This window comes from Lepisosteus platostomus, chromosome 3 (genome assembly GCF_059453375.1).
Source record: "Lepisosteus platostomus isolate fLepPlt1 chromosome 3, fLepPlt1.hap1, whole genome shotgun sequence".
In the NCBI taxonomy this organism is placed as follows: domain Eukaryota; kingdom Metazoa; phylum Chordata; class Actinopteri; order Semionotiformes; family Lepisosteidae; genus Lepisosteus; species Lepisosteus platostomus.
Window position 1 is genome coordinate 75,108,760 of NC_142613.1, and position 25,741 is coordinate 75,134,500.

Consider the following 25,741-nt stretch of genomic DNA (forward strand, 5'->3'; position numbering starts at 1 on the left):
CCCGTCTGGGGTAGCTGGGAAATATATAGGGACACCGTTAACTCCTCGGGCTTGGGGGGAAGGACGTGTACATGTTGTGCGAGTGTACCCGTGTCACTGTCCCATGTTCCCCCATCCAGGTCTCAGGTTCCCACCTGCCTGGCCTGTATTAGTGATAGTGACATTGTTCTTCGGCGAGAGCACTCGTTTTAACAACAGTAGGTCCTGTGCCATCCTGATTAACAAAAGAGTGCTGCCATTATCACTTGCTTGTGGTACAGGGAGTTGCAACACCCTTCCGTTGCCGCTGAAGAACCTGATCTACGTTCTTAAGAGTCTGTTCGAGACGGTGCCTCAGACAGTGTATCCGGAACCCAGAATAAGTCCTCCATCCTTACGATGCGCGTTCTCTTGACAGACCGCTGAGCCCAAAGTCGTAGCCTCGGCTGGAGAGAAATAACCTCCCCTTCCTGTCCTGTGCTGTTATAAACGCCAGTTGTGTGCAGGACTGTGCCGCCAGGAAACAGGGTAGGGTCAGGGTCACTGGCTTCAGGTCCTTGGAAGCCGTGTAGGGAGATTCAGGGCGCTCTGGAGGCGCAGTCCAACGGAATGGATTGAGCCCGGGGCTTCAGAAGTAGCTCTGTGACATGAACAGACCGACACAATAAACATTGCAAGGATCTAGAGATGGGAAGACGAAAGCGTTCCGTCACGCGGGCCCTCCGCCTTCGGACCCCCCCGGACTCGAACCCGGTGGGGGGGGGGGGGGTGGTACAGGAGGCGGCTGACCGACCTTCTCATTTCAGATCTGCAGGTCCTGCACGGGCGGGGCGGAGCGGCAGCTGCAGTGCGTCTCTCTCGACTGCCCCGTCCTGTACAAGCTGTCCAGGGTGAGCCGCCAGCTGTCCAAGGCGCCGTACCTGCGGCGGCTGCTCGACCAGTTCTGAGCCACCCCGCCCCCCGTTGGTGCTAAACCTCCTCGGTCTCCGACGCCCTCCACACGTTCTCCATGGTGCTCTGGTTTAACCCCATTGGGTTAAGTATTTTGTCGTCGCTGTGGTTATGACTAGGACTCGATCGTAATGTCTCCGCCACCTCTCGTAGGCACTAGCTTGGGGCTGGCCACTGGAAAGAAACTTCGAAGGAGCTCTGGAGGCGTAAGCTGCCCTTGTTCTGATAAACTGACCATGTAACCAGCTGCTAATTACTGTAAGTAAACGGCTAGCCTTTTCCAAGCCAATACGAAGACGCTTCATGTCGTCTTCCGAAGGCATCGTAGTCACTGTCGAAACAGAAGGGGACATGTTGGTCTTCGCCATGTTGTTTTTTATGCGCTGTAGCATTTGTAAATGCAAAACCTCTATTGAGCACCTTCTAACCCAAGGCAGACAAATTAACCACTGTTTAAAAACAATTTCTTTTTATAGAAATGCGAAACTTTTGTAAATAAGAAATCCTTTCCTTGTAAAGTGGCTGATGAATTCATGTGCACCAGACTAAAGAAAAAAAAAAGATTTTTTTTATCTCTGTTTCCGGGTGCAATGTGTATGTGTCTTCATTCATTTTTTTCTGCCTGAAAAGGATTGTTTTATTTATGTATTTCTGCAAAAATAGTCCTCAAACTCTCTGAATCCCATGGCACGCCTATGGGATAGTGGGCAGAAGAGCAAGTGTCTAAGTTTTCAAAAGCTTCTGGGACTGTTGCAATACTGTATTTTGATAATTTATGGCAAGAGTATATATTATTTCTTTGTGCATATTTGTTTTGTACACACATTTCTAATGCTTTCTATATGCTCAACAGTAAGTGTTCCCTACCTATGTAAAGACTGATTATACAATTTGCCAAACAATTGTACACACAATGTGTATTTGTATAACTGTATAAAAAATGAAGGAACTGTGACTCAGTTTTTTTAAAAATTGATATTACTGTGGGTGGAGGTGTAAATCATCAGACAATTTAATAAAACTCAATGTATGAAATATTGTTTTCATTGATCTTTATTTTTTGTCCCTTTGGCATGCCCATAGCACTTTGCCGGGTACCTGCGTTGCTTCACTGGAGCTCCAGACGAAGACGTGATACAAGGTTTTCAATGTTCAGATGCCTCTGAAATGTGCTTCTAATCACCTGGTACGATTCAGGATGTCTGGGTTGTAATAAAGCCCTGGAATGATGCAGTTTGGTGATCACGGCACTGCCCAGGACACAAGTGGAGGGATCTTGTCTTTTATACGCGATTCTTGGAGATCGAAATGCGGAGCAGGGCAGCGTCTGCGGGTCAGCGGGCACCGTACTGGTCTGCGGTGGTGAAGCAGGAGCCGCGTTTGAAGACGAAGCTCTTGGTTTACCGGTCGATCTACGTCCCCGTCCCCACCTCCGACCGTGAGCTGTGGGTATCGACCGACGGAACGAGATCACGGATACAAGCGGCGGAAATGAGGTTTCTCCGCAGGGCTGCTGGGCTGACTCTGCGGGCCGGGGTGAGGAGCTCAGCAATGCGGGAGAGCCTCGGAGCAGAGATGCTGCTCTTCGAGAGCGAGAGGAGCCAGCTGAGGTGTTTTGGGCATCTCACTGGGATGCTTCCCCAGTCGGCTTCCGCGGGAGCTGTTCTGGGCTCGTCCCACGGGGCGGAGACCCTGTGGCAGACCCAGGACACGCCGGAGGGATGGACAGTATCTCTGGGCTGGCCTGGGACCACCTGGGGATCTCCCAGGAGGAGCTGGAATCTGGTGCTGGGGACAGGAGAGTCTGGGCTGATCCACTCGGCCTGCTGCAGCCACGACCCTCACTGGGAGAAGCAGAGTGAAGATGGATGGATGGATGGACTGAGACCGGGGTTTTAGAAATAGGTTTATTACATAAACAATCTGAGATGTCATCATCTACTGTCCTCATCAAGACAGTAAAAATTGAAAGGAATTACACACTTTTAAATGTTGAAACAAAATCATTCTCTTATATGGCCACTTTTGCCTTCTGACCCTCTTGGCTTGAACATCACTAGATCTCGGTAACAAGGCAAAGGGCTAAAAGAGCATTTTAGAATCTAAAACAGGTCTTGATTTGTGGTACTTCTACATTAAACAGGAACTCTTCGCTACCCTAGTTTCATACAGGTGGTTCTGTATGGGGAAAATGCCATTTTCCATTGTTAACAAAGATACCACAGCTATCCTTGAGTCGTCTGCATTTTTTTTAAGTAGCACAACACACCACATTAACAGAAACCTCTAAAAGGATTTCACGACATTCCAAAATTTTCTTGAATTCTGATTTAACGGAGAAAGGCCCGTTTCATAACTGCAGTTTCGCCTGTTATATGCAGTCATTTTTACTGATTTTTGCCTTTCCCCGTCACTCAGATGAAATTAATTTCTATGAAACAGGATGTTGTTGAAACAGTTAACACACAAAAACCTTTGGCACTTTTGTGATGCCACTAACCTTAGGACAGATTAACAATACAATACATCTGTTTAAAAATGGGAATTGCCACCACCCAAAACCAACTTTTATCTTACTTCTTGTCTATCAGAGACCTGTCCAGCAACACAATTGCACCCCCCCCAGCTGAGTCCTTCATTAGCCCAGCCAGTCAGAATAGCATGCTGTTATAGGATAAGTATTGTGCACATTCTCTCACCTGCCTGCCAAGCCAATGTACCGTCCAGAAGAGTAAAGAAAGTGAAGTTTTTTTTTAGAAAGGTATGTCCACAGTAGTATCCAAGCTGATTATCTTTCACCTAGCAACACTGGAATCAATCAAAATGGTCCGCACTTGTTTACAGAGAAAGGCCGGACCGTTCTCAAACCTTTTATTTCTGCATCTTCCACTCTGTAGTCCTCAACTGTCACTCAATCTAGCTCCTGCCACAACCTTCTCAGCAGAAGGAATTTCTTCCTAAAAGTGCATGTCTTGAATGGTTCAATTAGTGCTGGCAGACAATACATTGCAGATCTCACCGTTAATCTTTCAGTGCTCTGCTACTGATATGGGAATGCTTAGACGTAGCATCAGCACATGAAAGCATTAGTTGATGAATACCTGCTGATTTCAGAGTACCGTTTTACAGCTGTGTAATTTGTAAACCAGACGCACATTAAAATCTGTCTTACTGTAAAAGTCAGACTCCCTTGTCGATCTGACCTGACCAACAATGCCAAGAAAATCACTGCGGTTTAATCCACCACCGTGAATGTGTTGTGAATGCTGTTTTTGCTACGTCCACCAAATGCTGACGCTGGTATTGATGAGCATTTTCCTGGAGGGATGGAGTGGAGTTGGAGTGATGATACCCTTTCAAGATGAAGGACTGAAGGAAATGTATCACCTCGAAAAGCAAGAAATGGGAAAGATGTATGTGAACAGGGGCTCAGAAAGTGCTATAATGTCTTGCTTCACTACACCACTGATGGTCTCCGCTACACAACTACGGGCTCATAATCATGGCAATGAAAATCATAATGAATATCACTCATTTTAAAAGTCACAAAAAGGCATTGACCCCACAATTGCAGCTCTCTGGCATGGTGGTGATCACTGCCTCACAGCTCTTGGATTCTGGGCTGGGGTGCCTTCCGTGTGGAGTGTGCATGTTCTTCCTTCATGGCTTCCTGCCAGTCTAGAGCATGGTCTCCCTGAATGGCCCCTGTGCCCGGCTGTGGACTGATGTGTGTAATGTGAAGTGTGGTTCGCCTCACGCCCTGGGCTTCCAAGACAGGCTCCAGCCCCACCCTGAGCAACTGGCTTCCTGCCCTCGGATGGATTAGGCACTCAAAAAAAACAGCAGTCTTGTGACACGCTTCTCATCCTTCGCAACCGAAAAAAGGAAAACAGCCCGACCGTCGGCGAGACATCCCGGGGAACATCTGGAGCTTGAATGCATGCAGCATGGACAACGAGCACGGCTCACGGGAGCCAGCCAGCCCCCGCCCGTTCCCAGCTGGCACGGCTGACTAGCGCCGGGTTTCCGTCCCGCGGGGCAGCAGGGGGAAGGGCGCTCAGTCCTTCTTTTCGCGGTCCAGGCTGAGCAGCAGTTTCCGTCTGGGCGATCCCGCCGGGAAGGCCGGCGAGGGCGACCCGCGGCCGGCGGGGTGAGAGGGAGAAGCTGGGGGGGCGGCGGCGGCGCCGCCGGCTCCCGCAGACGCAGGCGGGGGCGAGCCCACGAGGCCGGCGTCGTCCATCTCGATCACCTCAAAGTCGGCATCGTTCCACTGCTCGGCCTCGTCCCCCTCCTCCTCCCCGTCCTCGTCTTCCTCCTCGTTGGCTCCCGAGTCCAGCAGGGCCTTCCGGTCTTCGCCGTCGTCCCCGGCGCGGCCCCCCTCCCGCGGCTTCCGGCCCACCGCGGCCTGGGAGGTGGCCAGCTTGTACATCACCGGGAAGATGATGGCCGTCATGGTGGAGGTGCCCAGGGCGGTGTACATCAGCACCGGGAGCTCCCGCGTCTGCCCCAGCAGGAAGCCCACCACCGCCGGGATGACCATCTCCCCGAGGGCCGCCCCCACGACGAAGACCGCCGCCGAGCGGCCCGTCACCGTGGTGTACTGCTCCACCCACGAGATGCCGCTGGGGAACGTGGTGGCCATGGAGGCGCCGTACACGGCGCTGCCAGCCCACAGGGCGGCCCTGCTCCTGCTGAAGAGGGTGAGAAAGAGGGAGGAGACCGTGCAGCCCACCAGGCTCAGCAGGATCATGGCGCCCGGGGGCAGGCAGGCCGCGAAGAAGATGGCCAGGCCGCGGACGGCGGCGAAGGTGGCCCAGAAGACGGAGTTGAGGCCGGCAGCTTCGCTCTTATCCATGCCGACAAAGTCCTTGGCGTAGGTGAAGATGAACGAGCCGTAGGCCACCTCGGCCCCCACGTAGCAGAAGAAGAAGAAGAACAGCAGCAGGATAAGGGCGTTGTGATGCCTGGACACGACCCGCGTCTCCGAGGACGCCTTGGCTCTCTCGCGGGAGGGGCTGCTCCTGGAGTACAGGATGAGGAAGAAGAGGGAGACCAGCAGGACAAAGATGCCGATCACCGTGTAGGCCCACGTGGACTTGAGGGAGCCGCCCCGGCCTTGAGCGAACCCGAGAGGCGGGCTCAGCGCCTTGGAAACGTGGCCGGCGGCGTGGGGGGCCGCGCCCGCGCTCACGTTCCTCCCCGCGGGGGGCGCCGCGCCCAGCAGCAGCTTGGCCAGCACCGGGGAGACGACGGCGCCCGCGGCAAAGCTGAAGTGCAGGGCCTGCATGTGAGGCCCGGACTGGGCGCCCCAGGTGCTGAGGATCAGGACGTTGCCGCCTGGCGGAGAAAACGCTGGCGTTAGAAGTCCGTCCTCCCCACACAGGCTCACCGGCTACAGAAAACAACAGTTCGTTCGGGGCTGAACTGGAAACAGGACCTTACCCTGACCAGGTGTCAAGGGACAGTGGGGCTGAAGACTGCAAACAGCCACCGGGTGTTTCCGACACTTTCGATGTCCTGCTCATGTTACCAGCCTTGGCTTGCTCCCCGGCTGTCCTTGTACAGCAAGACCCAATTCTACAGCCAGCGGGGGAACTCCTAGCCCTTAACTGGGTGGCGCCTGTGCCGTCTGCCTCTCTTCTGGCTTTTTAATGCTTCTCCCTTAATAAAAGCACTGCCTAGAAAATTCTAATCACGTCAACCTCTTACACCTGATTAACCTCAAATGCCACAGAATAACAGTTCTGGCAGGTGACACAACGAACAGGCCACTTCTAAAACTAATAATGAATTCTAAAAAAGTCAAGAAAATGTCTCATCCACTTTGTAGAATACAGAGCTTTCTCTTCAATAAAACTGTACTTTCTGTACAGTACACTCGAAACTGAATTACTTCCTTGTTCACTAAAAACTTTGGACAATGAATAAAACTGAATCAAGTATCTTCATTTAAAGCTCGCCTCAGGACAGTATTACATTTCACTTCAGACCGAACGATATCCATTCGAAAGCGAAGTCCGGGAAGCAAACGGCCACCCACCTGTATCTAGGAAGCCCATGGAGACTCCCACACTGCACATCAAAGCCGTCAGCAGCAATGGCTTTTTGCAGAAAGGGACTGCGAACATCCCAAAGGCAGTGGCCAGCATTGAGAACCCTGAAGGGGAAAAATGAGAGTGTCCTTCTGTGTCTGGAGCAGAGACGTCCCCGTTCCGCTTTCTATTACTGGGGTACGATACTACGGTACATATGAACACCTTTTCCTCATCATGCATGCAATGAAGAAGTTCCTGAATTATAACCCGGTCCGGCTAGGCCCTGCTTTAGTTCCGAGTCTTATGGATGAAAGACAGCATCCAATACGAACTCTTACTCTCCTCAAAAAAGGAACGACTACACTACATGACGTTGTCATGGTACCGGCTACATTTCTTTACAGGGTGCAACTGGAGTCCCTAGTAGCTAGAGGAATTATATCTGTTTCCTCAGCAGAAGGCAGAGCCGACATGTTGAACTGTCTTAGCTGAAAGTACCCCTTCCAATGAACTGTGACAGTACGGTGGAGGCAGCTTACAGTACGATAACTTCAGCCTCACTACACAAGCAGTGTGTGTGTGTGTGTGTGTGTGTGAGGGAGAGTGTGTGCAAGAGTGTGTGGGTGTGTGAGAGAGAGAGTGTGAGTGTCTCTGTGTGCGAGAGAGAGATAAAAAGAGTGTGTGCGTGTGTGTGTGCGCGCGTTTGAGAGAGCAATATCTCACACACTGGGACACACACACAAACACAACAAACTGGAATGCTACAGGACCCTAAACAGACAATACACACTAGCTGAATATTTGACCAAGGTAAGAAACAACAAAAAGAAACAGACCCTGACGAAGTACAGGCTCAGTGACCACTTCTACAGTCATAGAAACTGGTGACACAGGCAGACCTGGCTGCCCAGAGAGGACAGGCTCAGTGACCACAGACTGGACACACACACCGGACACAGGCAGACCTGGCTGCCCAGAGAGGACAGGCTGTGCTCCCACTGCCAGCAGGGAAAAATAGAGACAGAGGTGCACTTCCTACTGCACTGTGACAGATACTCTGGGATTAGAGAAACATTCTTCCCCAAATTCAGAAATCTAATCCCAGAGTTCCCACACCTGCCAGAACCACAATGGGCCCAATCCTACTGGGAGAGGGAGGGGGGAACTCAGTTGAACTGGCAGTCCAGTATGTGATCTCCTGTCCCAGCCTGAGGAACAGTGAGTCTGTCTCCCAATGATGCTCCATCTGTCTACAGTATATGTCAATATTTTATGATATGTCTTTGTTGTAAATGTCTGTAATACGTCTGTAGATTTTATTTTACTTTTATTTTTTGTCTTGTTTCATGTGAATTTTATAATTTTTATTTGCTTTGGCAACACTGATTGTACCCATCGGTCATGCTAATAAAGCACCTTGAATTGAATTGAATCTAACTGAACTGAATTGTGTGAGAGTGTGAGTGTGAGAATGTGAGCGTGTGTGTGTGTGTGAGAGTGAGAGTGTGAGTGTGTGTGTGTGCCTGTGTGAGAGTGTGTAAGTCTCTGTGTGTGTGTGTGAGTGTGAGAGTGTGAGTGTGTGCCTGTGTGAGAGTGTGTAAGTCTCTGTGTGTGTGTGTGAGTGTGTGTGTGTGTCTGTGTGAGAGTGTGTAAGTCTCTGTGTGTGTGTGTGAGTGTCAGTGAGTGTGTGTCTGTGTGAGAGTGTGTAAGTCTCTGTGTGTGTGTGTGTCAGTGAGTGTGTGTGTGTGCCTGTGTGAGAGTGTGTAAGTCTCTGTGTGTGTGTGTCAGTGAGTGCGTGAGAATGTGAGTGTGAGTGTGTGTGTGTGCCTGTGTGAGAGTGTGTGTGTGCCTGTGTGAGAGTGTGTAAGTCTGTGTGTGTGTGAGTGTCAGTGAGTGCGTGAGAATGTGAGCGTGAGTGTGTGTGTGTGTCTGTGTGAGAGTGTGTAAGTCTCTGTGTGTGTGTGTCAGTGAGTGTGTGTGTGTGCCTGTGTCAGTGAGTGTGTAAGTCTCTGTGTGTGTGTGTGAGTGTCAGTCAGTGCGTGAGAGAGTGAGAGTGTGAGTGTGTGTGTCTGTGTGAGAGTGTGTAAGTCTCTGTGTGTGTGTGTGAGTGTCAGTGAGTGCGTGAGAATGTGAGCGTGAGTGTGTGTGTGTCTCTGTGTGAGAGTGTGTAAGTCTCTGTGTGTGTGTGTGAGTGTCAGTGAGTGTGTGAGAATGTGAGAGTGAGTGTGTGTGTGTGTGTCTGTGTGAGAGTGTGTAAGTCTGTGTGTGTGTGTGTGAGTGTCAGTGAGTGTGTGTGTGTGCCTGTGTGAGAGTGTGTAAGTCTCTGTGTGTGTGTGTGTCAGTGAGTGTGTGTGTGTGTGCCTGTGTGAGAGTGTGAGTGTGTGTGTGTGTCTGTGTGAGAATGTGTAAGTCTCTGTGTGTGTGTGTGTCAGTGAGTGTGTGTGTGTGTCTGTGTGAGAGTGTGTAAGTCTCTGTGTGTGTGTGTGAGTGTCAGTGAGTGTGTGTGTCTGTGTGAGAGTGTGTAAGTCTCTGTGTGTGTGTGTGACAGTGAGTGTGTGTGTGTCTGTGTGAGAGTGTGTAAGTCTCTGTGTGTGTGTGTCTGTGTGAGAGTGTGTAAGTCTCTGTGTGTGTGTGTGAGTGTCAGTGAGTGTGTGTGTGTGCCTGTGTGAGAGTGTGTAAGTCTCTGTGTGTGTGTGTGTGTGTGTCAGTGAGTGTGTGTGTGTCTGTGTGAGAGTGTGTAAGTCTCTGTGTGTGTGTGTGTCTGTGTGAGAGTGTGTAAGTCTCTGTGTGTGTGTGTGAGTGTCAGTGAGTGTGTGTGTGTGCCTGTGTGAGAGTGTGTAAGTCTCTGTGTGTGTGTGTCAGTGAGTGTGTGTGTGTGCCTGTGTCAGTGAGTGTGTAAGTCTCTGTGTGTGTGTGTGTGAGTGTCAGTGAGTGCGTGAGTGAGTGTGCATGCGTGCGAGCAGGAAGAGCTCCTGCACAGTGGGGATACTCACCTCTCCCAGCAGGCCCAGGGGCACAAGGAAGCGCCTCACCCCGAGAGCGCAGATGGCAGCTTGGCTAAAGGGGCCTGACTCTGCTGGCGCGGGCATGGCAGCTCATGCCCCGAGCTGGACCCTGCCCGCCCTGCCCGCTCCCACACCGCCCGCGGGGCGCCAGGCCGTGGCCGGAGGACAGGGGCAGGCAAGAGGGGGCTGCGGGCTTACCTAGCAGCAGGTAGTGGTTCACGCAGTCGAAGAGGACCCCCGCCACCACAGAGCCCCCGATGTAGCCCAGGGCTCGGCCCACGAAGATGTAGGAGATGTTGCTTATGTTCTTGTTCACATTGATGGCCAGGTCTTCAAGGGTGGGGCCAAGCACTGCAATGCTCATCCCCTACAACACACCACCAGAGGACAGGCCGAGGTCAAGTCTCATTTCCAACCGCTGTTTAGATCCTTCTGGCTATAGAGCAGGTATCAGCCAGTACTCTTCAATCTCAAAGCCACATCAGAACCAGAACAGGATCCTTGGATGGCAGAAGAATACTGACATACAACCAAGTGTCACTAGCTCTGCTCAGTTACCATATAAAGTGTTCTCTTCAGCAGTGAGTGAGTTAGGACACTGTGGTCACAGTGAACTCAGCTGTGCACCGGTCACACGATCGGCAATTACTGAAAAGCTGTGTGTGTGTGTGACCAACAATTCAAAACCACAACGTATCTGAGATCACCCCACTCTGTACAAGAGGCATTCTCATTCTGAAGGGTTTTCGCCCAGTGTTTCACATCTGTTCAAATTGTGATTAGGGAAAGAGCTTGGTTTTATCCACTACTGGCTTCTGCCGTCCAAAAACTGAACTGTTTTTTTTTTAATTGAACAGCTCTTCCAAAACCCAGGATCTGTCATTTCACTGCAGATCCTAACACTCTTACTGTTTGCCTTTCGTTCTTATTTCCTGTATAACACTGGCAGCCAAATCATCACGACACAATGCTGCACTTTCTTATCAAACGTGGAAGCTCAAGACAGTGCTGTTATTTGTTGCTACAGTGAAACTGCGCAGTATGGACACAGGATTGTTACAGTTCCTATTTTGCCTCCATTCTTCTGTTCACTGCACATTATCAGCCTTTTCATCAACCATTTCAGCAGAGGAAGTTGCCAAAATAGTGTGATCAGATACAGAGCAACAGACCAGACCGGAGGACCCGGACCACCTACAGACTGTGTGAACTGAAAACTTTCTGCTTCACGGTATCGTTTTAGGAGCTTTGTTCATTGTAAGAACTTAAGAACTTTAGTTTAACATAATTGCAAAGTCACTTTCTCCCCTTGACAGATCCACAAGGCTGCAGTTTCACCTTCCTCTTGACTTTAATATGCTGTTAACTTGGGGTTTTGCAACGGAAGGTGTACACAATCCTCTCCTTTAGTACTACCTAAAGCACACTCTCCACAGCGTATTTATTTTTTGGCAATAGCCTACTGTTTAGTCAATGAAATATCTGAGAATCTTTTCGTTTAATAGAAAATATTCCCCTTTAGGTGATTTACATGAACACCAAGCAATTTTACTAACTATCCATATTCCATGTAATTAGGAGGCCAAGCAAGAAAGATGTAGCGGGACACTATTGTTAGTATTATTTATGTCCAGATCACTATCTTTAATGCCATTCTTGGTGGTAAAACCCATCGCGTTCCGCGGACGCGTCTGAAATTCCACAGTGTGTTGAGACGCTCCTGGGAAACTGCGGCCAAGTGAAAATGAGACTGAGGTCACATGACTTGGAGGCAAAGTTGTCTTTTACAAGGGTTTTAGAGATCTGTTACAGACCTCTTTATCTGAAATCACTCACAACAGAGATATGGAACCCCGGCCTAATCTTTCCCCCAGGATTGATATCCCCATCTGTTTCCTAACCCCTACCCAATACAGGGCCGCAGAGGAGCTACAGCCTATCCCAGCAAGCAACGGGAGCAAGGCAGGGTACACCCTGGATGGGACACCAGTCCACTGCAGGGCACACACACAGACACACTCACACCAGGGCCAGTTTTCCTGACTAAATGTCTCTGGGCTGTGGGAGAAAACCAGAGCACACAGAGGAAACCCACATGAACCCAGGCAAAACATGCAAACTCCACACAGACAGCACCCCAGGAACTGAACCCAGGGCCCCAATGTGCCACTTGAGAAAACTGAATTGGTCACAAGGCCTTATCGGATTTGTCAACAGTACTCAAACACCTGCACTGAAACTGTCAGGTGGAACAAAGCCAGGCTTTGTGCACACAACCTTAGACAGGCTATTTTGGGGGGAAAAACTACAGAAGAAACATGAGAGCCAGGCGCCAGTACAACTTCAGTTGTGATCAATTTGTATATATTTCCATACGCAGCAGCTCTGGATTTCCATATGCTGCACGGTTCCGCTGTGGCAGACGAACGTACACTCCGACCTCTTCCTCGGGCAGGGAAGGCCTGTCAGAGGTCATGTCTACAGCTGGGCAGCTCTGGACCATGACCTTCAGGGCAAACCCCATTCTAGCTTCCAGCTGCTTAGAGAGTGCAGACAGGGACACTGCACCGTGACCTCACCTGTGACCCCTGACCCTTAGAAGCGGTCAAAAGCACTTCATTCCACCTGGAGGGTAAATGCAAAGCTGGCTTATTATCACTAATGTATTCTGCAGAATACAGTACCCAGATACTGTTACCCAAACCCAGCGAAGTTTTCCTGGGTTGCACCCAAATTGTACTTAAAACTATACTAGTTGTACTATTTATTAATCAACGTATTACTTTTGCACTGTTTCTGTCCTGTTTGTATACTTTTCTCTGCTTGTGTATTTGCACAGTTTCTGACAATTCTGTACTGGCACCATACTGTTGTTTACATTGTTACTGTTGTTGTATTACTGTCTATTGTCCTGTCTGCTGTTCTATTTATATACTGCAGATGAGAGACTCGTGAGAAACACCTTTCGCTATACTATGCACCCGTGTAAGTATAATGACAAATAAAGCTGAATTGAATTGAGCGCTCGTCACCCATCTGTCCGCTCCTCGGCACCCTCTCCCCTGCGTCACCAGCAGGCACCTGGGACCACATCGCCGAGAGACACCGAAACCAGAACTTCAGCCTCCTGGGACTCTGGTCTCCGGCTCAGAGACGTCAGACCCCCTCACACACGTCGGGTGGTTAATCCTAAAGGACTATACACATCGGACTCACGGGAACACAGGCCGGCAGCCGGGGCAGACAGGTTTGCGGTCATTGACCCGCACTAACTGCACACTCCCAAGAGCAGCCCCGAGAACCGCCTCTGGACTGCGGGCACTACCGACACCGGGGCACATTCATGACACCGTGCGAGTGAAGTCCCCGCCCCAGTGTCCCAGACCGGCCGGCTCCGGCAGGTGTCCACCGAGTACACGGGCATCACAAACGCCATCAGGAAGCGAGGTGGGACCTTACTCACCAGGCCGAGGAAGGAGGCACAGAGGACGGCGGTGACGGGCCACCGGCTGACACCCGCCTGGCCGCCCGTCCTGCTGCCCCGCACCGCCACCTCCTCGGAGCCCAGCTCGTCTCGCCTCCTGGCCCCCGTCCGGAGGCCCGGGGAGCCCCGCTGCGCGTCCTGCCGCTTGTCGAACAGCGTGTCCTCCTCCTGATCGTCGTTGTTGTCGCCGTCGCCGTCGCTCTGCTCCGTCCTGGCGAAGCGGACCTGCTTCTTGGGGGCCGCGGCGGACATCGCGGCCGCAGGAGGGGTAGGGGTAGCGGGGGCCCCTGGAGAGATCCCCTCCCTTCAGACTTGGGAGCTAACCCACGCAAAGCCCGTGGCGCCGCTGGACGCGCCGCTAAAGGCTTCGGTCCTTTTCTTTTTTTGTTTCGTCCCCCCCCCGTCTGTGAGGGCCGTGGTTCTCCCCCGAGGTGGCTTCCGAGGCGCTGCGGATCCGCCTGACGGCTCGCCTGGCTCCCGGGGGGAGGGGGTGGGTCAGGTACCGGGGCGAACCGACAGGGCAGCTCGGCTCGGCACAGGGACGGAAGTGCGAAGGTGTCACATGACGGAGGAGGAGGGTTGCGTGGAAGAGACGGAGCTGCCGTGCGAGCAGATCCAGTGCAGACAGAGACCTGGCAGGCAGTAATCTAGCCCACTCAATTCAGTTCAATTCAAGGTGCTTTATTAGCATGACCGATGGTGACGATCAGTGTTGCCAAAGCAAATAAAAATAACGAAATCCACATGAACCAAGACAAAAAATAAAAGTAAAATAAAATCTACAGACATTTACAACAAAGACATATCATAAAATATTTACATATACTGTAGACAGATGGAGCATCATTGGGAGACAGACTCACTGTTCCTCAGGCTGGGACAGGAGATCACATACTGGGCTGCCAGTTCCACTGAGTTCCCTCCTCCCTCTCCCAGTAGGACTGGGCCCGTTGTGATTCTGGCAGGTGTGGGAACTCTGGGATTAGATTTCTGAATTTAGGGTAGAATGTTTCTCTAATCCCAGAGTATCTGTCACAGTGCAGTAGGAAGTGCACCTCTGTCTCTATTTTTCCCCGCTGGCAGTGGGAGCACAGCCTGTCCTCTCTGGGCAGCCAGGTCTGCCTGTGTCACCCAGTTTCTATGACCAGGCTGTGGTCACTGAGCCTGTACTTCGTCTGGGGAAAACTAAGGTTGCTGCTGGAAGAGGTGTTAGTGGAGCCAGCAGGGGGCGCTCACCCTGCGGTCCATGTGGGTCCTAATGCCCTAATGTCCTAATGACACTATACTGTAAACAGGCACTGTCCTTCGGATGAGACGTAAAACCAAGGTCCTGACTCTCTATAACCCTGGTGTCCTGGCCAAATTTCCCATTAATAATGTCCATCTATGAACTGGTTTCATCACTCTGCTCTCCTCCCCACTGAGAGCTGGTGTGTAGGGAGCGTTCTGGCGCACTATGGCTGCTGTCACATCATCCAGGTGGGGCTGCACACTGGTGGTGGTGGAGGGGATCCCCATTATCTGTAAAGCGCTTTGAGTGGAGTGTCCAGAAAAGCGCTATATAAGCGTAAGCAATTATTATTATTATTAGGGTCTGTTTCCACTCGCTCACTCCCGCCCGCCGGTTTCCGCGATAGGACCCTCTGGTGACTTACCGACTCTCCAGATGTTTACGATTACTCTTATTAATCATACTGGGTCAATTGCAACGGACTTCCCGGCTGGACTCCTGTTAGTACGCTGCTTTCAGTTCGTTGCAATTGACCCACTGGGTCGATGTCTTAGTCACAAAACCAAACAAAATGATCTAACACTGCGCCCCTTTAATGTCTCCAAGACGGAAATGCAGTATTGCTCATTAAGAACCTGGAAAATAACAAAGAAAAAAACCCCAAAAACAAAATCGATGGATGGAAAAATCTGTATTTCTGGATACCTGTTCTATTTTGTATTATTTGTTCTTAAAAATTTGGAAAAAAAACTTTCAGAACAGCAATCACGTCAATAGCAAAAAAAAATAAGGGGTGTTTGACATGGACACAGGTGGACCCGTAAGCTTAGTACAAGAGGATAGAGAGTCAGGGTGTAACAGGTTTTTTTTATGAGGAATTACGTTTCTGAGGAGTTGAACAATAAAGTAGAGTTGTATTGTATCATATCCTTCCCAGCTCTGCTCTCAACCAGGTTAGTATGGGGGCAGCCTGGCTGAGCAGCTACAATTGGTTGTAGTATACAGGTGGGGAGCTGCGTCAGCATGCGTAGGCTGCAAAGGAACAAGTAATAGGTTTATTCCATGCTGAAAAAAAGAAGAAAGAAAACACAACGTTTCAGCCGTGGAGCCTTCTTCAGGTGTGAGAGAGACAGGGCAGTAGGCAAAGGTAATGTAGCAGGAGAACAAAAGCTGGGAGAGAGGAGGAGCGAGAGGCGGGAGCAGGGGACAGACAGAGAGGCCAATCAGGAGGTGTGAAGTCAGAATAGGTGTAGAGAGGTGTGAGATGAAACCTACAACAAATGGAGAAAAGTAGTCTGTCGTTAAGAGAAGGGGGAAGGTGTGATCCTAGCTGCAGGATAATTTTGGTTTCTTTAGTCATTCTGATGTATAAATTCGGAAAACTGTGTTCTTTGAGAACACAGACGGACATTTACAACAAAGACATATTATAAAATATTTACATATACTGTAAACATATTGAGCATTATTGGGAGACAGACTCACTGTTCCTCAGGCTGTGACAGATCACATACTGGGCTACCAGTTCAACTGAGTTCCTTCCTCCCTCTCCCAGTAGGATTGGGACCTGTTGTGATTCTGGCAGGTGTGGGAACTCTGGGATTAGATTTCTGAATTTAGGGAAGAATGTTTCTCTAATCCTACAGTATCTGTCACAGTGCAGTAGGAAGTGCTTGTCTCTCACACTGTCACAGTCTCCCCTGTCTCTCTCACACTCACTCAGTCTCAGCGTCCCTGTCTCTCTCTCTCACTCAGTCTCAGTGTCCCTGTCTCTCTCTCTCAGTCTCAGTGTCCCTGTCTCTCTCTCAGTCTCAGTGTCCCTGTCTCTCTCTCTCACTCAGTCTCAGTGTCCCTGTCTCTCTCTCTCACTCAGTCTCAGTGTCCCTGTCTCTCTCTCTCTCAGTCTCAGTGTCCCTGTCTCTCTCTCTCTCACTCAGTCTCAGCGTCCCTGTCTCTCTCTCTCTCTCAGTCTCAGTGTCCCTGTCTCTCTCTCTCTCTCACTCAGTCTCAGTGTCTCTCTCTCTCTCTCTCAGTCTCAGTGTCCCTGTCTCTCTCTCACTCAGTCTCAGTGTCCCTGTCTCTCAATTCAATTCAAGGTGCTTTATTAGCATGACCGATGGGTACAATCAGTGTTGCCAAAGCAAATAAAAATAATAAAATTAACATAGAACAAAACAAAAATAGAAGTAAAATAAAATCTACAGACGTTACAGACATTTACAACAAAGACATATTATAAAATACTGACATATACTGTAGGCGGCTGGAGCATTATTGGGAGACGGACTCACTGTTCCTCAGGCTGTGACAGGAGATCACATACTGGGCTGCCAGATCAACTGAGTTCCCTCCTCCCTCTCCCAGTAGGATTGGGACCTGTTGTGGTTTTGGCAGGTGTGGGAACTCTGGGATTAGGTTTCTGAATTTCGGGAAGAATGTTTCTCTAATCCCAGAGTATCTGTCACAGTGCAGTAGGAAGTGCACCTCTGTCTCTATTTCTCCCCGCTGGCAGTGGGAGCACAGCCTGTCCTCTCTGGGCAGCCAGGTCTGCCTGTGTCGCCCAGTTTCTATGGCCAGGTTGTGGTCACTGAGCCTGTACTTCGTCAGGGTCTGTTTCTGTTTGTTATTTTTTATTTTGGTCAAATATTCAGCTAGTGTGTATTGTCTGTTTAAGGTTCTGTAGCATTCCAGTTCATGTTGTGTTTGTGTGTGTTTATCCCAGTGTGTGAGATATTGCTGTTTGATCTGTGCTGTGATGTGGTTGAGTCTGGGTTGTGGTGCTCTAGCAGTGCTGTCCTGAGGCTGGTTAGTGTTGGTGTGGCTCAGGTCGGTGAGCCTCAGGACCAGCTGGCTCAGGGGGCTCTGTTTTGGGCTCAGCTCTTGGCTCAGCAGGGCTTTGTGGTGGTAGGAATTTTGGTCGCTGTTTTTTAGGTGTAGCCAATACTTTAATACTCTTTTCTGTATGTTTATCAATAGTGGGTACTGGCCTAATTCGGCCCTGCACCCGTTGTTAGGAGTTTTTCTCTGCACACGGAGTATGATTCTACAGATCTCCATGTGCAGAGTTTCTGTGGGGTGTTTGTCCCATTGGGTGTAATCCTGGTCTGTGAGGGGACCCCACACTTCACTGCCGTATAGGGCAATGGGTTGGATTACACTTTCAAATATTTGGAGCCAGATTCTTGTTGGTGGGTTGATGTTGAAGAGCCTCCTTCTTATTGCGTAGAAAGCCCTGAGTGCCTTCTCCCTCAGTGCCTTCACTGCCAGGTCAAAACCCTGTCTCTCTCTCTCTCTCACTCAGTCTCAGTGTCCCTGTCTCTCTCTCTCACTCAGTCTCAGTGTCCCTGTCTCTCTCTCTCTCACTCAGTCTCAGTGTCTTTGTCTCTCTCTCTCTCACTCAGTCTCAGTGTCTCTCTCTCTCTCTCTCTCACTCAGTCTGAGTGTCCCTGTCTCTCTCTCACTCAGTCTCAGTGTCCCTGTCTCTCTCGCTCCGTGATGGGCTACCCGAGCACTGAGGTACAGCAGCCCCTGCAGGACCGCAGGTGGCTCCTGGATGAAGTGGAGCTGATACAGCAGACAGTGGGATAACCTGTTTCCAGAGCACATCTGGAAGAACACTGTCCGTGAAGCGTGGCAGATTCCTGGACCGGACCGGACCGGACCGGACCGGACTGCTCCCTGGTCTTGGGACTGGACTCCCCCTGCATCACCCTGCCTCCATGGACGTGCTGCGACTGCCACACTGCCTCTCCCAGTCCTACAGAAATGTGGGCTCCTGTCCTGAAGTTTTTTTTAATGTGTACTAGGGGGAATTTAAACATGTGGTCTGACTACACGACAGTGTAGTTACAGGCAAAGATTTACTGTGTCCAGTAATCTCACACCAAATCAATACAAAAATTCCAAACAAAAAGTTAAAAATATCTTTACTTCGTTCAAAAGGTCTAATCATACATTTTTCAGTCTGTTTGGTAGATTGCATATCTTTAAATCAATAGTAAAACATGCACTTATGGAACACAGAACAAAACTCCCCAAAATACAATGGTTTAAGTGAATGATTAAAACAATTAACACTATAAAATCTTAACATACATACTTAACCAATAATAAGGTTTTGAGAACAGAGTACAAAGAAAAAGAATAAACACAAGATCACTTCAAAGATGGAAGCAGCTAATACTTAATCTTTCTTCCTCTTAGTTAAATCACAGGACGCAATGATGGCAGACACAGCAAACTAGCGCAACTACTTGAAATAAAGCATGAAAGGCAATAATAACATTCTGATATAGATTCATTTTTCCAGTTTTTGTACACCTTTTTTAACACAAAAGCATGCTTAACAGGACGCCTGGTTTAGACATTTACTTCTGCACAGTTGTGATAAATGCAAATGGAGTTTATTCCGGTTGCATTAATGGAAAAATGAAAAAGGACTCAATGTAAAAATTAAAATATCCTATATTGTTTGTCAACAACATGCTGACTAATTAGGTATTTAGCCACATCTTTAAATAATATAGGTGTAAACACACTCTTCTGTTCAGAAAACAGCACAATTAAGACATACGCATTATAGGTCTATGGGCGAGGTGAAAATGTCACCCCACCTCTTTGGGTTGGCTTGGCTGTAGTTATTTCCACATGGAAAGGCAAAGAAACTGATCTCTTGGCATCTCAGTGTATCGCAGAGCTCTGTAAGATAAATTTAATACAATACTTTCCAGTGACACCCAGGATGCCTTCGAGGATTCTGTTTGAACTATTTTTAAATCATGACAATTCGCATTCTTTCAAGCGGTCCACCTGTGGTATAAAACACTCTTTCACAAGTGTATTTGCACTTCAGAATTCTTGGGACATCCTTTATTTTAAAGAAATGGCAGTTTCTTTCCAGTACAATCCCTTCAGTTCCTGAAGGACTGTCAGGGAGCTCTCTGGAAATGACACGACCTTGAATTGAAAGTATAAACAGAATTGCACGTTAAGTGAGGTAATGAGAACTCTGTCACGAAAACAAAACAACTGTAAACGACAGCAGCATTAACAAGGCGAGGTTCAGAATACGTTTTCGTCACGCAAGTAAAGTTTTAACAGATGAGAAAATGAGCTGTGATCACACACATTCACATAAATTAGGAATCAGTTGTTTTGCATGCATAATTTAGGACTCGAGGTTACAATCCTCAAGATTGTAATGCCTCAGCCCAAGGCAGTATTGAGGATTGAGGGCTCTCCAGCAGAGAAAACTCAAGAATTCATTTCTGTGGCAGTGTTTGATTTGCAGGCCTTCAGCCATCATGACATGGTTCCACTGAGAATTATTACTTCTTCAAAAGCGACAGCACTCTATGACTTTCTTGTGCATGTGTGGTTGACAAGTGCCAGACAAGTGTTCAGGTACCTGAAGACTGTAACTTGCCAGCACAGACATGAATGCTGTCGTTTTTTTGTATGTATTTTTAGAATGAAATGATGAATTACTTTTGTATATGTTTGTTTTACCCACTCACAAATCACATACTTCTCACTTCCTTTTAAAATCCTATGTAAAAAAAACAACAGAAATGAGCAAATCATTTTTGTCTAGTCTGTGAGGACAGAAAAACTCCCTTTCGATTGTTACGTTTACACAAAAAAATCTCACAGAACTGATGTCAGAACATTGACTTCATTTACATTAAACAAGTAGATTCATTTATCTCTTTAACAGTACTTCAAAGATGGACACTAGAAATATGTCTCAAATGTACATTCTAAAAGATCTTTCAGGCAATGAACACATGAAGGTAATTCGTCACACGAAACTCACTGCATATTATCATTTTTCAGACGATAACATTTATATAGGTACTGCAATTCAATGTTCTAACCTTATGCATTTCTAGTATAGAAAATAAGCAATTTCATATTGCCTCAGTCTCAGGAAGGATTATGGGATCCATTTAGGATCAAACAGCAAACGCTGCCTCTGAAATGTCATTGGTTAAAAAACAGCTTGGCTGGTTTGAAGTTAACGATCAGTTTGGCACTCCCCAATGTATTGTTCGGGTCAATTTCAGTAATGCTTGCCTTCTGCTTTTAAGAGCATATAAATGCTCATCAAAAAGAATAAAGAAAAAGTCGATACAACTTGGTGTGTTAAAAATACTTTCTTCACTAAGGAAGTATTTCAGAACACACATTTTCAATTACTGTACATGTTAAAAGTTGTCCCTTAGCCAATTTCCATGACGATGGTAAGACCTAAAAGTAGAGGACAGTGTGCTCGGACCATGGATACATGCACTGAACTGAAATGCCCCACAAAGAAATAATCTGGCCAACAACCACACATGACAGACATGGTTATAGGATTATACAACATTAATTTGCTAAGTAACTGAAATTATGTAAATAAGTGAGGCTGTTCTTAAGTTGGACCAGGATCAACTGCTTTTCAATGAATCTTTGTGTTTACAAAACCATTAAAGAAAAAAAAAACACAAATGTAATTTTGAAGATTTTTAGGGGTGGTTCTTTCTTCAGAATTTGTAGTACAAAGATGACTTCCTTTATAGGAACAGCCGAGGCTTGTGCAAATGTGTGTTAATATTAAACCCAATACAAAACAACCTTTTTTCCCCAGCAGTAGTCGGCAGTCGAGTTCTCAGTGTTTTTATCTCAGTGCCGTGTTTACAGAACTATTGCTTATAATACAGTGCCTGTATTGATCCTCTGTGTACAACGATTACTGGAACTGATTGTAAGACATGCTTGCTAAGCATATTCTGTTGTACAACCTCGATTGATTACAGCTTTTGTAAGGTGATCAACTGTAATCACAGAGCCAACCTGCATTTACATTGCATAGAAAAGCAGACTGAACGTCGGCCTACTGCAGAGAAATATATACAAGATTTTCTTCGCAGTAATTATTTAACACTCAGCACGACTCTCAGTCACCGGTTGTTACGATATAGATTCTAACGCCTCTCCCTTGTAAATTTGCCCTCAGAAGCAGTTTATGAAAAGCATCAAGCAGCAAACAATCCGACAAGTATGAAGAAGACTGAGTTCTTGGATCTGGTGTCCATCTTTGCATTTAACAGCACTTAAAGTGGCCCATGCAGCGTATGTTGACCGGCTGGAATTCTTGTGCTTAAGATCTCTTATATGGTGTATAAGGTGTCCCAGCACTTTCTCAGACTTTTCGCTACAAAACTGTTTTTCATTCTATTATAAAAATAATTCTCCAGATCCCTCTCCCCCTGGTGTGCTTTTTTACGCTGTGCTCCTACACGCTCCTGCTGCATGGCAAGAAGGAAATGGGTCTAGCGATAAGACCTGACATTACTAAAGAAGGACGGATGGCGAAAATCAAGTGCTCAAATTAAGCGAAAAACATCTTCATTCCTTCTGCAAGGACTTTTTAAAAATTATTCCCACTAGCAGACGTTGAAGTCACCATACTCTTGGTCCTGAAATGCCACTTAAGTCGAGTTTCCAGATAACTACCATAATGTGCAAACGCCTTGAAAATAGTGGTGATTTCGACACCTCAGGAGATCACGTCATACAATAAGTGATTTGGAATGAAAGGCAGATGAGGAAGTGGCTCAAAAGAGGAGAGCAGTCACAACGATCATTGGGATGTTTTTCTTAGTGTACGCGTGAATGGTACTAAGTGCTTTCTGGCAGTTTTGAAATAACGACACTGTCGAAATGATGTCACTTTCTGCTGCCCACTTGTACGCTTACATTCAAAGAATTCCAGGTCAGCATCACTTACAGCTAGGTACAAACAAGTATCATGTCTTTGGTCGCATCAAAGTGTTTTGTGTAATATTTGGTTCTTGACTGCGAGCAGCAGAAACGAGACTCGCACTTTCGAAAAACAAATGCACTATTTCTTAAAATTTTCCCAAATCCACCTCTGCTGTTCCTAAGCCCGTGGCTTCTTCCACAGGCGGTTAGCTGCTTGAAGCTTTGAGCATTGAGCACCTTTTTTCCAAAAGCACGCATTCCCTCGTTCAGACCTCAGCCGCAACACTTCAAAGAGGCTGGTTTCGTCAAAGGACACCGCCCTCGGCTACGCGCGCCGAAACTGCGGAGCCAGAAGCATGCTGAACCAAAAGGACACTGCAACGGATACTTTTAACGAGAACATTACAGAGATTGTCAATTCCTCTTGTGTGGCGTTTCACGGATATGCACCATTCCTTCAAAAGTTTCCCCAGGTTTTCCTACAAAGCAGTTTTAAAAAGATATTGTATATATATAGGCTTCTGTAGAAATATATAGGTATATATATATGCATATTATAAACATATTTAGCACTTAATTCCAATGCGTCTCTGTGTGTGTCCAGGCGTGTGCGTGTCTCACACGGCCGACTCGTGGTCCGTCTTCTCTCCCCCGGCGCCCTCGACCGGGAAGGCGCCGTTGGGCTTGGCGCCCAGCATTTTCTCCGCCGTGTCTCCCGCCGCCTCTTGCTGCTGCCTCCTCTTCCTGCGCTCCGCCCAGGGGATGAAGCACAGCACCGCGCCCCCGATGAGCGGGGGGATGCCCGCCAGGTAGAAGGCCACGTCGTAGGAGCCCAGCCGGTCGCGGAGGAAGCCTGCCGGGAGACGACGGGAATCAGGGCGGGGAGACCATCGCAGCCAAGCGCGCCGGCTACATCACACCTCGCCCCTGCTGGCTAGTGCTCAGCTGCATAGTCCCACCCTTCCTGGCCTTAAGGATAGGCAGAGGGATGTCAGCTCCCGGCCTGGACATGTGGGGGCTTTCACTGCTGTATTTTGTACGTGAGGTAATACCCAGAACTTGTGACTGGAAACAGAACGCACATACTCGATTGAAGCACCTTCTCAGATCGAGCAAAGGCTTCAGTCATCTAATGATGGTGGGCTGGAATGAAAACCTGCAGGTAGTAATAATAATAATAATAAACTTTATTTGATATAGCGCCTTTAAAGGTAGCTTCTCAAAGCGCTTTAGAGAATGTCGACAACGATAAATACAAAGAATATTGTAACGCTTACGGCCGACAGGCACTGTGTAAGAGCCGGCGTACCAGAGCAGGTGACGTCACCGGCCTTCCCTGTGATAGCAGGACTACAGCTACTGGGCTGTAGAGAGATCTCTCTTTGGCTCACCGGGCTGGGTCGCTGCAGAGAGACGGGGGAGTCCCGGGTTTGAGCCCCCAACGGTGGGGGGCCGACCTTATGCAGCAGGGGCACCCGCCTGAGCCCCCCGTTGCGTTACAATACACAAGATACAAGACAAGCCCAACACACAGAGGTGTGGGGCAGCAGGACCGGGACTAGAAATCACTGCTCTACGCCTTCGTCTGATAACGACAGTCCTTGTTGGCTCTTTTTATTCCGCGGTCTGATTTTTCTTTTTGTTTTTGAATTCCGTTCGCCTGCCTGGACGGGTGCAGCATCTGTCAGGGATGGCGGACCGTCGGCCCACAGGCAGAGCCCTGCCGGCTGAGAGTTTCACCGCACCCCCGCACGGTGAAGACCCTGCCTCTAGGCAAATGGTTCAAATGTTGCAGCGCCGAAGCCTGTTTTTCAACCTGCGTTAGCAGGCATCGGGCGCAAAAAAAAAACTTTTCTAAAAGCCTTCAGGGTCACAAGAAAAAAAGAGCACCGCAAGACGGTTCAATTTGGGCACAGTCTCTTCAGGTCCCGCCCGGCCACCGCCCGAATCAGGAGCCGCAGGCTGAAGCGTACGAATGACGCGGATCCAGCTAACTTCGCCAGCGCCTCCATCACCGCGGGAGCCTCCGCACTGCTGATCCTGTTTCTTTTAACAGTCACACACTGTTACACTGGACCCTGCTGGCGTGGTGCCTTGGCAATAATCCCTCCCTCTTCACATCAGCGGGGCGGCTACAGAGATGGTGAGCAGCTTCACGTTCCTGGGTCCCTTCATGACTAATGACTGAACGCGGTCCCAGCATGTAACTGGAGCTACAGAGAAGGCACAACATTTGGTCTATCTTCAACCGTCCTTACCGCATTTCACAGGTGCGCTACTGAGAGTGTGCTCACGCGTGGGGTGACAGTGGGGTTCGGCAGCAGCTCGTTGTCCGAGCGGAAGGCGTTACAGGGGGTGATCAGGTCAGCCCAGTCCATCACTGGGGTACAGCTCCCCTCTATTTCAGACATTTTTATAACACGCTGTCTCAGGAAGGCTGGGGGTATTACTGAGGATAACAATCATCCCGGTTTCTCAATTGTCTCTCCCCTGCCCTCTGGGAAGCGTCATAGGAGCATAGAGGCACAACCCTTCAGATTCAGAGACAGTCTCTTCCCACAGATTTACTTCCCGTCAGATTACTGAACTCTACCCCTTAAACTGACTGTTTTTTTTATTTTTCCTCTCACACTGCTTAACTGACTTTTCTTGAAGTTGTGTACTATTTACCTTGTTATTGCTGGTGTTGATGTTTTGGTGTTTCCCCATGTCTTTGTCTAGGAGCTGTCACAGAGGAAGGCTTCTTCCCCGGTTCACCACTAGAGGGCCCTACCGCCACCAAGGCAGCCCTCTAAATTGTCTACAGTATATGTAAAAATTTTATGATATGTGTTTGTTGTAAATGTCTGTAATATGTCTGTAGATTTTATTTTACTTTTATTTTTGCTTTGTTTCGTGTTCATTTTATTATTTTTATTTGCTTTGGCAACACTGATTGTACCCATCGGTCATGCTAAGAAAGCACCTTGAATTGAATTGAATCTAAATGGTCTCCAGCACCCCCCGAGTTTCTAATTAAGAACCCTATATTATATTCTCACACGACTTCCCTTTGTTTGTCTTAGAACCCCCGATATCAGCAGGAAAGCTACGGCGCGCTCTTTCATCTCTAAAACCCTTAGAGAATCTTTCTAGAATTTCCTAAACTCAGCTACATGGAATAAATAAAATCTCACTGTAGCTGAACAAATCCAGTTTAGGATTGTAGGAGCATCAGAGTGATTCAGCAGTAAATTTTCATCCACTGACAGACAGCTGATTGGATGAGAATAAAGGAGAAGGAAACCTACACTGACTTTCCTCTTGG

General features: G+C 48.4%; 3 protein-coding genes and 2 long non-coding RNA genes across 5 annotated transcripts in view; 3 read left to right on the top strand and 2 right to left on the bottom strand.

The window, feature by feature from the left end:
* The window catches only part of rev3l (REV3 like, DNA directed polymerase zeta catalytic subunit), a 96,774-nt gene extending 94,809 nt beyond the window's left edge, over positions 1-1,965 (top strand). Inside the window, exon 32 of the mRNA XM_088626823.1 lies at positions 786-1,965. Within this exon, the coding sequence (XP_088482949.1) occupies positions 786-926 (141 nt within the window). The 3' untranslated portion in view covers positions 927-1,965. The remainder of the gene's footprint in view (positions 1-785) is intronic.
* An 858-nt stretch (positions 1,966-2,823) lies between these two features.
* On the bottom strand, positions 2,824-13,987 carry slc60a2b (solute carrier family 60 member 2b). Its single transcript, XM_088626825.1, has 4 exons — positions 13,434-13,987; positions 10,169-10,337; positions 6,971-7,087; positions 2,824-6,267 (listed from the first exon to the last, which is right to left on the bottom strand). Exons 1-4 carry the CDS (start codon positions 13,704-13,706, stop codon positions 4,988-4,990), a joined length of 1,839 nt encoding a protein of 612 aa, XP_088482951.1. The 5' UTR covers positions 13,707-13,987; the 3' UTR covers positions 2,824-4,987.
* A 34-nt stretch (positions 13,988-14,021) lies between these two features.
* On the top strand, positions 14,022-20,256 carry LOC148675469 (uncharacterized). Its single transcript, XR_015935534.1, has 2 exons — positions 14,022-14,130; positions 18,151-20,256. It is a non-coding gene; the product is annotated as an uncharacterized LOC148675469 (long non-coding RNA).
* Positions 18,595-25,741, bottom strand: part of slc16a10 (solute carrier family 16 member 10) — a 79,626-nt gene continuing 72,479 nt past the window's right edge. Inside the window, exon 6 of the mRNA XM_088626826.1 lies at positions 18,595-23,287. Coding sequence (XP_088482952.1) covers positions 23,052-23,287 — 236 coding nt within the window. The 3' untranslated portion in view covers positions 18,595-23,051. The remainder of the gene's footprint in view (positions 23,288-25,741) is intronic.
* Positions 23,784-25,415, top strand: LOC148675471 (uncharacterized). Its single transcript, XR_015935535.1, has 2 exons — positions 23,784-24,591; positions 25,168-25,415. It is a non-coding gene; the product is annotated as an uncharacterized LOC148675471 (long non-coding RNA).